Here is a 13,530-nt window from a genome sequence, read left to right as displayed (position 1 = left end):
AAGACTTGTACCCTTTCAATGTGCTGTTCTTTTCGTGAATCAGGTGAAATCTGGGTCCAGAAATCTGAAGGGCTAGACTACGAGGAGACCCCTAAACTCCGCCTTGTGGTGAAAGCCGAAACGGCATCCTCCAGCTCCTTCATGGCGGTTAACTTGATCCTGCAGGACGTCAATGACAATTTGCCTCGCTTCCAGCTCCAGAACTACGTGGCCTATATCCGAGAGGCGCAGGGTCACGATTTTCCCATTATCCAGGTGCGCTCCTCCACCCTTTGCCGGAGTTTATTGTGGTTGGCTGTTGTGAAGTGTGAAGTTATGGAGCAGAATCGAAACATTCTTCACCCTTTAGCCGCCTGGATAGTTTCAGCGAGGCGCAGTCATGAATGCTTGTATTCTCAGCACTCCTGCTGAATGTACTCAATCAGCTGTGCCTTGGAAGCGGCTCCATGGAGCCCATTTTTATTTCATTTGGACTCCTTTGGCAATATGATCAAGTTACGCTGAAACAGCTTTTTGTTTCTATCGTTTCATTCAATCTTCTTGTAGGTTGCGGCAAACGACGTGGACCAGGGTCAAAATGGCCAGGTGACATATTCCATCAGGTCGTCATCTATGAGCGGTCTGTTCAAGATCGACCCGCTGACTGGCAGCATCAGCACCACAGCCATCATGGACCGAGAGATCTGGACGCAAACAAAGTCAGTCTTTGTTTTCTTTTCTTTTTTTCCGCCCGTCTTGCTCTATGCGTTAAATGAGCTCTGCATTAAGAGTTTTGTTCAGTTTTTTTTTTTCTTTTGTGGAACTAGGCTTGTCGTCACGGCAACAGACCGTGGAACCCCGCGACTGGCTGGTTCTGCCACTCTCACCGTGATCATCATCGATCTCAACGACAACAGCCCCGTGATTCCTGTGCCTCGGGAAATTCGAGTGCCTGAGGGTAAGTGGCCGGCCAAGTTTGATCGTTTCAGTGAGAAAGTGAGAGAGTTTGTGTTCACGATTCGCCAAAGAATTTCATTTCTTATTTATTTAGCAAAGCAAGAACATTTTTGTACGTAGCGGCTATAATTACAGGACTATAATCCATTCTTTGAAGACTATTCTTAAGGAAGTTCTGGCTTCACTTGCATGTCAAGCTCAATAAAGTGTTTTGAGCGACTAGAATCAGTTTTGAGCACATCACCACACAGACCCCCGAAATTCTGTCTTTTAATAGCTCGTTTAACATTTAAATGAGTAAGATCATTAATGAGGCCGTTGGTAGTGTAGTGGTTCACACAGCTGCCGTAGGCAAGATTCCAGGTCAGTGCCCCATTCACCATCGCCCTGCATTTGACTGCCAACCAGTGCGGGGCGTGGTCCTTCATTTTCCCCCGACGCCACCCTCAATCTGGACCAGGATAAGCGCTACTGAAAATGAATGGATGGAACCGGTGCCCTGGAACCCAAAACTGTCCTCCCTGTCTGTGGTCCAGAGGCTAATAAGCAGGAATGACTCGCACTAGCAACATGGTGCCACTGCAAAAAACGTTCTCAAATGGGCACTTTAAAGGCTTTCTCAGATGTAATTATGAGCTGGCAGAGACGGTAGGGTGAGGATCACAAAAAATAGTCTGCCCACACAGACAAAATCGTTTTCAAAACTGGCCCTCATTAAATGTCCTCAATCTTCTCCTCCCTCTTGTTTCATTTCCAGACACCCTGATAGGCACAATTATCAGTCAAGTGACGGGAAACGACGTGGATTCCGGCCCGGCCCTTTCCTACACGCTCTACCTGGACGGCGAGAGCAAGGGCATGTTCGGAATCCACTGCTACGGCGGTGGCGTGTCTCTGACAAAATCACTGGACTATGAGGTGAGGACATGGTACACTCTGACCATCCGTTCATCGGACTCGGAACATCAAAGCGAAGCCAATCTGACCGTGCTGGTGGAAGACGTCAATGACAACGCACCGGTCTTCACCCAGGATTTATATCAGGTATTCCCGCGACTGCACCGTTTTCATCGCCAACGCGACTGTTTAATATTAATAAATACATGGCTTGGCATCCGAACAGGTGTCGGTATCAGAGCACCTCCCGGTAGGCAGTGCTCTCATCACCGTAACGGCCACTGACTCCGACTCCGGGGACAACGGAAAGATCACCTACCGAGTCTTGTCATCCACAAGAGGCGTCTTCTCCATTGACCCAAGCAATGGTAATATTCTTCTGCTCCATATTTGTCAAACTCTCATGAAAGTGCAAATGTAATTATTTTCCGTTTCTTTGCAGGCACTCTGTTTGTCAACCAAAAAACTAAATTCGACTTTGAGAATCCCTCCATCCTGGTGGTTGTAGAGGCTCGAGATCAGGGATCTCCTTCCCTCAAATCCGTCGCTACCATCCAAGTCCAAGTGTCTGATATCAACGACAACGCCCCCGCCTTCCATCAGTCCGAGTATAGAGCATCCGTGTCTGAAGACCAGCTTCCCGGCTCCACCGTTCTGACCTTAGAGGCAGCGGACGGGGACCTGTCACGTGACAACAGTGGTTTTGATTTTGCCATTGCCAGTGGCAACTCTGGTAACGCCTTCCAGATTGAGAGCAGCGTGCGCTTCTTGGAAGGCCGGGGCTTCCAGACGGTCGGAAGCCTGATCCTGGTGGAAGAGCTGGATTTTGAAGCCGTGTCAAGTTATAACCTGACCGTGGTGGTGTCTGATCGGGGGATCCCCCAGCGCAGCTCCTGCGTGCCGATCCTAATCAGTGTTACGGACGTCAACGACAACCCTCCGACTTTCAGCCGAGGAGAGTACAACGTGGTGCTGAGCGAGAGTGCCGCTGCAGGAACAGAAGTCTTGCATCTGTCTGCCACAGATCCGGACTCCTCTCCCAATGGGGAGGTGCGGTACTCCATAAGCTCAGGCGACAAGACGGGCCTTTTCCAGGTGGACCAGTGGACCGGGGCCTTGAAGCTACAGCGACCTCTTGGCAGTGAGAACCAGTTGTCCCACATGATTGTCGTCCAAGCCACGGATGGCTTGGGACACTACGCCTTTGCCCCGGTTAGCATTGACGTAAAGGACATCAACGACCACTGGCCCTTCTTTCCGCTCAATCAAGTAACCGCCAGCATCCGGGAGAATCAGCCCAAAAATGCCTTAGTGACCATGCTGCATGCCATCGACTATGACAAAGGGGTCTTTGGAAAGTTGCGATACTGCATGCTAGAGGATTCTCAAGATGGAAGAGAAGCGTTTGTCATCAACCAAACATCCGGAGAAGTGCGGACCCGCTCAACTTTTGACTTTGAGAAAGTCAACTCCTTCCATTTTATGGTTTCTGCCGTTGATGCCGGCAACTTTTCTGCTACTGTCACAGTGCAAGTTTATGTCTCCGGGGAGGATGAGTATGATCCTGTTTTTACCGCCCCGGAGTTCTCGTTTAACGTGCCCGAGGATGCCAAGAAAGGTCAGATCATTGGCAGAGTGCAAGCCAGAGATGAAGACGGCGGACTGGACGGAATTGTCTTGTACTCTCTGTCGGGCAGTTCGCCTTATTTTGAAGTCAACAAATCAACCGGCGCCATCGCTGTCAAGATGGACAGCTATGGCCGACACGCGAGCCGCTCCAAAAGAGAAGTGCGCCTCATGACGCTCGACCTGACCGCCCACAGCCCTCTGGAGACGTCACGCACGGCGGAAGTCAAAGTGACCATTGACGTAAGCCACACCTCCTTCGGCCTCGCCACAGACATGAACATGCTGCTCGTCAGCGTCATCGCCGTGTCGCTCGGAACGATCGTGATACTCTGCATAATCGCCGTGGCGCTCTTTTTTGTTAAATTGAGGCGCCAGAGGAAAGATCAAAAAAGACACAGACGAACCAAGGCGTCGGCCACCATGCTGCACAAGTTTGAGGAGACGAAAATTGCCGCAAATGAGATTATTTACCACCAGACCCTTCCCGGGTATGCCGCGGATCAGAGCAGCGGCAGCAGCAGCGGCGGTCCGTACATGCGTGGAGGATCCCTGGACCCCTCCCACTCCAGCGGCCGCGGCTCAGCTGAGGCAGAGGCGGCGGAAGACGACGAGATCAGGATGATAAACGAATATCCTCGCGTGTCCAGCATCTCCTCTTCCATGCAGGAGCGCATCTCCGCCCGGGGTCCCGACTCGGGGATCCAGCAAGACGCTGACCAGTTGTCCGACGTTTCTTGCGAGCCCTCAATTGATTGGTTCAAAGGAAAGAAAATGGGAAGCCTAAACGGTACGCTGCTGGCCGGGCAAGTGCCGATTTACAGAGATGAGGGGGGTGGGTATGTGGGCATGGGGCGGAGTCTCAGTGTCTCCCAGCATAAGGACTATTTGTTTCCCGAGGACGGTAAGCCGATGGTGGACGGCTCCTTGACTGCCATCGTGGCCAGCGACGAGGAACTGAGGGGCAGCTACAACTGGGACTACCTGCTCAACTGGTGCCCCCAGTTCCAACCTTTAGCCAGCGTTTTCACCGAGATAGCGCGTTTAAAAGATGAAACGGCTCCGCCTCATCCCCGCCGCTCGTTCCACCGCAAAAGCAAAGCGGAGTCCAGAATCGACCCGCCGCCGCTGATCACCTCCGTGGCGCATCCTAGCGCAAAAACTGTACCGCCCAAGCCCGCTGCGGGGAGGACGTTCCCCCACCTGTCCACTTTCCGGAGGTCCCCCCTGAGCAGCGAGGGATCCATCTGCTCGGTGGCCATGTCCCCGAGTTTCTCCCCGTCCCTGTCGCCGCTGGCGACGCGCTCTCCGGCCGTCACGCCCTTCAGCGTCTCCCAGGGCCCATCGGCATCCGTCATCAGCGCAACGGAACACAATCTGGAGCACATTGACGAAGCTGAACTGAGGATTTGAACTTTCGAGACAATCTCAAACCGCAACTTCTGTTTTTTTCCTGCGTTTTTGGCACATGTGGTGGGGCTGGTTGAAGACAAACTGAAAGGGCCCAAGTGGACTTTGGGCTACATCGGACTATGTTCTTATCCCCAACTTTATTCCCCTCTCGGTCCATGTTGATTCAAACAAGGGGGGCGGGATTCCAACATGATGTCAATATTTTGTAGAAAACGCATCGTCTATATTTTTATACTTGCATTTGGTTTTCTCACACAAACATGGCATTCGAGTCTCAATGGGTTATCGGAAAAAAAAAAAAACAACTCTTGTTTCTATATTTGTCAATTTTTAGCTTGTACTGTATCCTTGTCTGTACTGTAACTCTCAACGGTGTTTTGTTTTTTTTCCGGATGTTGTTGCAGATCATTGTAAATATATTTCGACCGTGACGTCTCTGCTTGTACAAAGTCCGCCGCAACGGAAGTTCATCAAGAATGTGAAGCGCTTGCAGAATGTGTCTTTCAGGCGCTTTAATTTATCAGAGCTGGCCTTACCGCTTCCCCGTTGTGCGCCGTCGGAAGGTGATTTCATGAATGGGACTTGAGAAAACAGATCGAGTTCAACGTAACACAATGGAAGCTCCCAAGCGTTGCTGCTAAGCTAAAAAAAAAGACATACGACACTTGTTTTGTTTTTCAAAGGACGGCAAATCAGGAACGTCACTGAATGTTCCAACAACAACAAGAATGTTTTATCTTTAGCCATATTTCACCAGACGGATGCCTTTAAGCAATTTAAATAGAACAATGTTGCCAAGGTCCAAACGAACGAAATTTCTTCATCCTTGTAATTAATTTACTCACTTTCCCGTTTAATTCTTGAAAACGTTAAAAAGTATGCATGGTATTCGGTGGTGTTTTATTATTTATTTTGTTGGTCGGCCTCCGAAACTTCAGAGGCTTTGTGTAAATTATTCTGCAGAACAGCGGCAAGCGAACATGGCCAGATATATCCGCTAATCGACTTAAGGTACCTTATGGCTTTTTTTTTTTTTTCGTGTATGGACCTGTGTCACTTCGGGAGGAATGTTTTGAACTCAAGTGCCTGATTAAAGAACTTTGATGGAAACTTGGTCCATTTTGTGTCTTCAAGTTTGCTATCGAAATAAAACGCTGGTGCTGCGTATCCACACCTTATCGTTTCACCGACAGACAACGATGCCCAATAGACGACATTTTAAACGAAGGTGAATGTTTTGCTAACTTGAATATGTATTTCGGTCACTGTGAAAGGTTTTCTGTGCTCTGTATTTAACTGGAAACCAGTTCAGGGTGGAGTCTCCCTTCAGCTGGGAAAGGCTCAAGCGATGACCCTGAACAGAATAAGAGCTATGATGGACCGAATTCTCCAAAATACGTGCCCTTGTATTTGGCCAAAATGACCGCTTCAAAACCATAATGATGAACTTCCTCGTCAGTCCTTGAAACTTTTTCTCGTGTCCTGTTAGAGATGTCCACCCAAAGTCTTTATTTTGGATCATCATCATGAACTTGCAATTTGCTGTGGATGGGTGAAAGTTTTTTCAGGGCTGATTTAAAAAAAACACAACAACAAAAACATATAGGTGAGCGCCGAGGAGTACCACTAAGATACACAAGAACTGATGAGTAAAGCCTTTTTGTTTTTTCGGTAAATCTACCAGGAAACGTTTCAAGCTGAGAGTCAAGAGTCGAGATGATCCCCAAAAACTTCGCAGGACTGGATGCCCTCGCGTTGCTAACGTCAGTTACCACAAGCAGTCGACGCGATTTGGGCCGCATCACCGAGCTAGCAACGAGCTAGACTTGAATTGTGGCGTTCGCGCAAAGTCATGACACTGAAAGACAGAGAAGTCATGCTAATTGTCGGAGCTGGGCACTTGACCCTTTTTTGACGGCCCCCTGGGAGGGGCGTTGCGATGCTGAGGGGGGCGAGCGTGACCCTGGGGTACTTTTTTTCCCCCACCGTACTACAATGACGTGTAATTGCAACCCCACTCCAGTAGTTGGCAGTGGCGCTCTCCTTGCCCATTGTGCGCAGCGAGTTTTATCTCTACGGTGTAGGTTTGTTATGCAATGAAAATGCAATTATTTATAGTTGCGGCGGAGAGTGGGTCTGAATAGTTATTTTCTTGTTAGGGGGGGCAAAACGGAAAATAATTGAGAAGCACTGGTCGATATGACCTGATCTGCGATATACAGTAAAGCGTGTATTATCCTGAGCTAGTACACACGCACACGCACGCACGCAGAGATGGTTTTTCCCCGACTGGAAATAAGGGTGGAGCTGCCTGAAAGGGGACAATCCGCTGATGATATGCTTGGTCTTCTGTGTCACGGTAATGAACCGCGCGCGGTTCCCCAGAACGATCGGGGCTCACTATTTACACAACAGCGCTAGGAAGATACGAGCAAAAGAGGGCGAGTCGGCCCATTACTCAAAGCTCAAATTAAAGACTCGCCATAAACCAAACGAGATCTGTCATTTGGCCGTCAACACGGAGCGCATACGAAGGAGGAGGCCGCTCCCTTTACAGGCGAGCGGCGTCGATGTTTTTTCCATCAAGAGTCTATTGAGATGTCACGGCTGTCACGATTCAAAAGAGCCTTCCTGCGATTACTGCGCATGCGCTTCGATTGCGTTTTGTCTGGACCGAAAGTGTCCAAATGAGTTATGATCACTGCTTACAAAATATTTGATTAAAACAAAAAAAGTGAGCATGTATGTCACAGTTTTAAATTGGCAGTCGATTTTTTTTTAGTTTACATGTAAAAATGACAGCAGTACTAAAAATTATAGCTATTGATCGAAGAATATGCCAACATTTGCGTATTTCATGCATTGTCCATGCCAGTGTCAGCTTCATTTGTGTGTTTCTGTCACGACTCGAAATGACACTTGCTACTCAAAAATAGTGCGTGAGATTCTTGACACACGCTGTCAGGAAATGCAACTTTTCGCACGGTCACCTGTCATAAAAAGAGGTCCCCTCCCTCGTCCACATTTCCCCACAAACGGTTGGCGCTCCTTAGAAGTCGTCGACAGCTCCGTTTTTTTTGCAGCCTTGAAGACATAATGACTTAAAGGACTGTGGGGGGACATAATGGTTTTAACATGGCCTCTGCACAAGAGCTTTGTGCCATCGCTCCCCTCTCTGAAGCGCCTATTTGGCCCCAGAAAAAAAAAAAAATCAAAACGTGTCTAAGTGATGTGTTTTTTTCTTTTCTTTTTCAATCATGGTGATGACTCAAGTCAATCAGATTGTATTATGCGGCAGCGTCTTGTTTTTTCGCACGGTAGGCACTTAGCACCTAGCCAGATGTATATCAAAAATTTCATTTGAAATACAGACAAAATACATGCAAAGTGTATGCCACCTAGTGGTGAGTGGTGATATTACAACATGAAACTCCGATTGAGCCCTGCATCGCATGGTTTGGCATCTACGGATTTGCATATTCAGATTTTGCATTATTTCTCTTATTTTTTGTTCATATAGAATTTTATTTTTATCTGATTATTTTCAAAGAATTGTTTGGGTTTGGTAAAAAAAAAAAAAATCAAGATTTTATGAATGTATTCATTAACTTGAAAATAAATCAAGTGAATAGCCGACCAAAGAAAGGTTCCCGACCAAACTGGTGTTGTCCACATTTCTGTTTTGCTTGGTTCTGTGCGAAAGACGCATTGGAACTCCTGCTCCGTCTCTCTTGCGGCAGTTTAACGGAATCCCTTCGTGGAACGAGCTCAGAATACATGTTGGAATGTGGATCTTGACACTGAAAATGTGAGCCGCTTTTGTGCGGGGGAGCTTTGGCAAGGACGGGAGTCTTCTGCCAAGAAGCCGAGACGAGCGTCCAGTCGAAATGAGGCCAGCGCGGCGGAGTCATCCTTTTTTTATGCCGGGATTACCCGTAAAGTCTTCATACCTACACTTTGCACGGAAGTTGCCTTTCGCGGCGGGTCAAGCTCCAGTGATGCTTCCCGCAATCCCTTCTCCAAACAGTCCAAAGAGAAGCCCCCCCCCCCCTCTTGAACGCCCGCCACTATCTTACAAGTTCTCCTTGCGTGACCAGAAGGAGAGGAGGGGTATCAAGGTTTCAAAACCCCGTTGGCACGTGAGCCCTACGTCTATTTTTGGAGAGAGAGAGAAAGAGCGAGAGTTTTTTTTTTTCTGCTTTGAAAACAAACAAAAAAAAAGCCACAGGGAGAAATGGGCAATAGCGGGGCGAAAGGGGGTCTGTTTCTCATTTGGACCGAGCCTCACCAGCGTCAGAAGAACCACAGCGGGACGGGGGGGGTGACAGACGAGGGGGGAGGGAGGGCGGAGAAGTGTTTTTCCTGCAAAAACCGCAGCCAAATCTTTTCGGGGCCCTCGCCTCTTCAAGAGTAGTCACTTTGCAACCCGGCCCGGCCGGTTCTGGCTCGCATTATCCCGACGACTGTTATTTGTTTGTCTTATTGTTGTTTTTGTCACTCCCACTTGCAACTTTTGCTCTTAAGTCTGCCACCGGCAACGTTTGCGCTTCTTCTTTTATTTGTTTTTTTTTGTGGGGGGGGGGGGTTGTAAATCCTTTGATGACACGGCATTGTTTGCCTCGGTGGCGTGGGCGTCGCAGCCGTTGCGTGCAGCGGTTTGTCCATTGGCTTTTCATGTCGGACGACTCGGCCGCTATACTTAGCCGTCGCCACGTATGCAATTATGCCAGTTGGGCTCAAACGGACGCCACCGTCGACGTTTAATGAGTCACACACCAGCGAGATGCGATGTTCCGAGGAGGATGAGAGTTTCCCAACGATGATCGAACATTTCTGGTCCAGAGAAATGAAAAAAAAAAAGCACCAATATGTGTCCAAAAAAAGTGCTTTTAATGTTCTTTGGCGTCAAAGCTGCGCGGCCGTTCAGTCATGAAACATCAGCGGAGGCAACCCGAGCGTGCCATCGTGCCTCATTGTTAGCCACTAAAATGTCTCCATTGCTAAATGCTAACAACTGGAGGATGGATGTGTGCGTCTTAAAGACATTTGTAGCAAACCCAAGATATCCATCACCAGCGGAAAGCCCGTTATTAACCATGAAGTATTATCTGGATCTGAAGTCTTTCATTTCCAACGGCAAAAAAAAAAACCTTCCAAGCCGCATCTGAAAACCCCACCGGTCCATCAAAAAGTACTTTTTGGATCCGTCTTCTCGCAATTGTGAACTAACGATGTATTAAATGAGCAATGGCCTGTGAAAAAGCTTTTTGTGGCATGCATCAAGGATCCGTCCGTGATCCTCTGCTTTTCTTACTTCATGTTTGACACGTTGGCCAAACTTGAAGCGCTTTGACGGCGTCGGGACGGCACAGATTGATGAGTTGCATTGCATGATGATGAAATCTGATTCGCTCAAAGTTGACAGTTTTGTAACTTGCATCCCTCGCAGACGCTAGACTGCTTGATATTCATCTCTGTGTTTGTGATAAGTCAGAAAGTGAGTTTGTACAAGATGAAGCCGTCCAAAAGAAGTTAGGAAATGGAATCGAGCACATAATGCTAATGAACCCCCTGACCCCTCAAATGTATATTTGAATTTTAAAGCAACGTCAATATTGATCTAAAAAGCAACCTGCGGCCTGACAAATTGATTTGGGCGGTCCTTGGTAGGACGTGTTGCCTTTCACGTTGGCATTTTCGCTAATTGGGTTGAGTAAAACCTTAATCCGGACGGATTATTCCAGCACAGTTGATCCAATAAACATCAGAAGTCACAGAATCCTTTCGAGTACCTGACGGTGCGCTGATCTTCGCATTCATGTGCAGTGGTGGAGCGGCAGATTTATACTGGGGGAGGTCCGTGGTGGGGGGGCAAGTCTATCTGGGGTGGTCTGCAAAACAAAAAAAAATGTTTCGTGGACCCCCCCCCCCTAAAAATGAGAGAAAAATTTGAGAATACCAAAACTCAATTTTGTGGCCTTGCACGTGGATCATCCAATCATCTTTAAGGGGGTAGTGCCCCCGTGCCCCCCTCCCTAGCTCCGCCAGTGTTCATATGATGCTGTTTCGAATGAATGTGCGATTCTGCCATGGTTGGGGGGGATAAGTCTATCTGGGGTGGTCCACAAACAAAAATATATGTTTTGTGGCCCCCGCAAAAAAAAAAAAAAACTTCTCTCCTGAGAATGGGGGAAATGTGGATACAGATTGATGTAAAAATTGGAAAATACCAAAACTCAGTTTTGTCGCATCCAATCCTATTTATGGGGGCAGTGCCCCTGTGTCCCCCCCGCCCGAGCTCCACCAGTGTTCATGTCCTTGTCGGAATGTCGAATGGCCAGAATACAAATACCTCCCCCCCCCGACGATAATGCTGCGCCTCACCTTGAAGGTGCGCTTTCATTAGTGAGCATTCTCGCACCAAACCTTTGATGGCTCGTATTCGGGACCAATCAAAAGCGAGCGTGCGTCGTCTCAGCTCAATGACAATCAATTGTCTCGATCATTTCTTGTTGAGAAGGAAACGAAAGCATCTTTAATCAGGAGGCCAACGCGGGACATCGTTGCTTGTACTGAATGGATTTTCTGGTCCGCGTGATTGAAGTTTATTGTCGACTCGCGATATGACATTCCATTCCCAATTGGACTAACCCTCTCAATCTCGTTTCGATTATTTTTCCAAGAGGTAAGGGAGACACGTTCCTGTCCTCTTTTAGGGTAAGGTTGACATTGGACAAGATTTATCATTCGTAAACCGGGATGCACTTAAAAAAAAACATTTTCATGGTTCTCTAATAAGCACCAGAGGTTGTTGTTTAGCGCTCATTTTTTTGTAATGAAAATGCTATCATTTAGAGTTGCGTCAGAGAGTGGGTGGTGGGGGGTTCGCGATTTATAAGATAAAATATTTGAGAAGCACTGATAACGGTTTCTATAATCACAACTTGATAGTGGTGCTACTATCAGGCAAGTCTCCACTGAAGGCCAACGTAACGGCAAATGCACGTCTCGCCACTCGACAATCTCCACCAAAGCGACTTCTGTTGCATTATCCTGAACGTTGGCGGCATCTCAATGTGTTGCATTGGCGTAATCAAATCAAGAATTCTTCTCCGCTGCCTCTGCATTACTTTTCAATTTCTGCTTTAAACATCTCGGTGTCAGACTGCACGTCGCTGGGTAACGTGGCTCGCTTTCGGGCTGACGACACTCCCTCCTCCCCACAACCACCGACCAACAATAGAACGCACGGCGTGAGTCCATTTGCTGCTTGTGCCCATCTCCAAGGGCACCAAATCATAATTCAGAACAGTGCTTTGCAAGGGAAGCTCATTATATGTTGCTGAAAAAAAAATGAAATGAACATGAACACAATACAACCGTTTAAGTAGGAATTTGACCAGCAAATCTTTTGTCAGTTCATTTAAGAACATATTATAGTGTTGTTTTGCTGAGTACTAACTACTTTTTACACTTAAAAAGTGAGTTTAAGAGTCGTGACATGAGATCAAAGTTTTTGAGTTTTGTTTCACAGGTTTTCTATTCTGGCTCAGACTGTTCAGCATTACAGTAAAGATATCACGATTTATAAGGCTGCGGTGGAAAAAGGTCGGAAACGTGTGTGTGTCTGTGTGTGTGTGTTTTATGTTACATAAATACAGTGCAGCATCATTATATTACATGACACAACATAAAAACTTCATAGACAATAGTCAATGTTTAATGCGCTGCACAAGATGAGATTACATAAGAAAAGTACTGCGGATGCTCTCGCATGTGAAATCTTGAATGTTCGCAGTTGAGTCCAGGAGGACTTCTGGCACATAAATCCACTTTCTACCCAACAAAAGTGCACTGAGAGTGAAGTTTGCCAACTTCACTTCTCCAGCAGGGCTCCTCGAGTTAAAAAAAAAAAAAGAAGAAGAAAAGAAACAGAAAAAGGGGAGGCCTACTTCCAATGGAAAATACTTTAGCCTTAAAGCTCCATATGCTTTCATTTGGACGATTGAATGTTTTACACGGCTTGAAAAAAAAGGAGACTTGCTCTCATTATGAGCCCGACTCGGGAGTGTGTGCATTATAAGCCACTCAGCGTCTCGTCAACATTTACGGCTCGCAATTGCTTCGGCCTTTTTATCGTTTATAGGAAACGATTAAGGTTGAAGCGCGGGCAAGAAAGTCATTGATGTTGTCGTTCTTCTGAGGGACCGTCATTAAAAAATCAGCTTTGCGTTGGTATTCGCCCACACAATGACTCAGAGTTAATGTAAGACATAAAAGAACACGCTTATTATGTACACTGGATTCCAAAAGTGGTTTGATTTGTGCTGCAATAAACCACCAAAGTGGTCCACATCAAGAACGCGGAAGTGTGAGTTATTATGGGACTGTGACATTATTAATCACTTCATTTCATTCAGGTGGAAATTAACTGTATTTTCAACATACAACAATAGGTGTCACTGTTTCTCATGACGCTACAGTCAATTAGATGGCCAAAGAAAGTAAAATGGCAAATAATTGACTTTCTTTTCAGTTTTGTGACTTTTTGGTGCGTCCGTTTACGAAAGATACGTTCGCCACATTTTGTGAGGATCAGTCAAACTGGTGCCAGCTGTATTTGGGTGCCCTAAAATTACATCCATTTTCAATATACGT

General features: G+C 47.1%; 1 protein-coding gene across 1 annotated transcript in view; it reads left to right on the top strand.

Moving 5' to 3' along the window:
- LOC148333039 (protocadherin-16-like) overlaps positions 1-5,932 on the top strand; it is an 81,874-nt gene extending 75,942 nt beyond the window's left edge. The window contains exons 16-21 of the mRNA XM_088301345.1: positions 44-255; positions 547-698; positions 807-937; positions 1,694-1,980; positions 2,060-2,201; positions 2,276-5,932. Of these exons, the coding sequence (XP_088157471.1) occupies positions 44-255; positions 547-698; positions 807-937; positions 1,694-1,980; positions 2,060-2,201; positions 2,276-4,872 (3,521 nt within the window). The 3' untranslated portion in view covers positions 4,873-5,932. The remainder of the gene's footprint in view (positions 1-43; positions 256-546; positions 699-806; positions 938-1,693; positions 1,981-2,059; positions 2,202-2,275) is intronic.
- Positions 5,933-13,530: the final 7,598 nt, after the last annotated feature.

The sequence above is a fragment of the Idiotropiscis lumnitzeri genome, chromosome 7 (assembly GCF_059441095.1).
Source record: "Idiotropiscis lumnitzeri isolate Australia: NSW breed Sydney's pygmy pipehorse chromosome 7, RoL_Ilum_1.0, whole genome shotgun sequence".
NCBI lineage: Eukaryota > Metazoa > Chordata > Actinopteri > Syngnathiformes > Syngnathidae > Idiotropiscis > Idiotropiscis lumnitzeri.
Note: the sequence above shows the minus strand (reverse complement) of the source record. Positions and strands in the feature narration are given on the sequence as shown.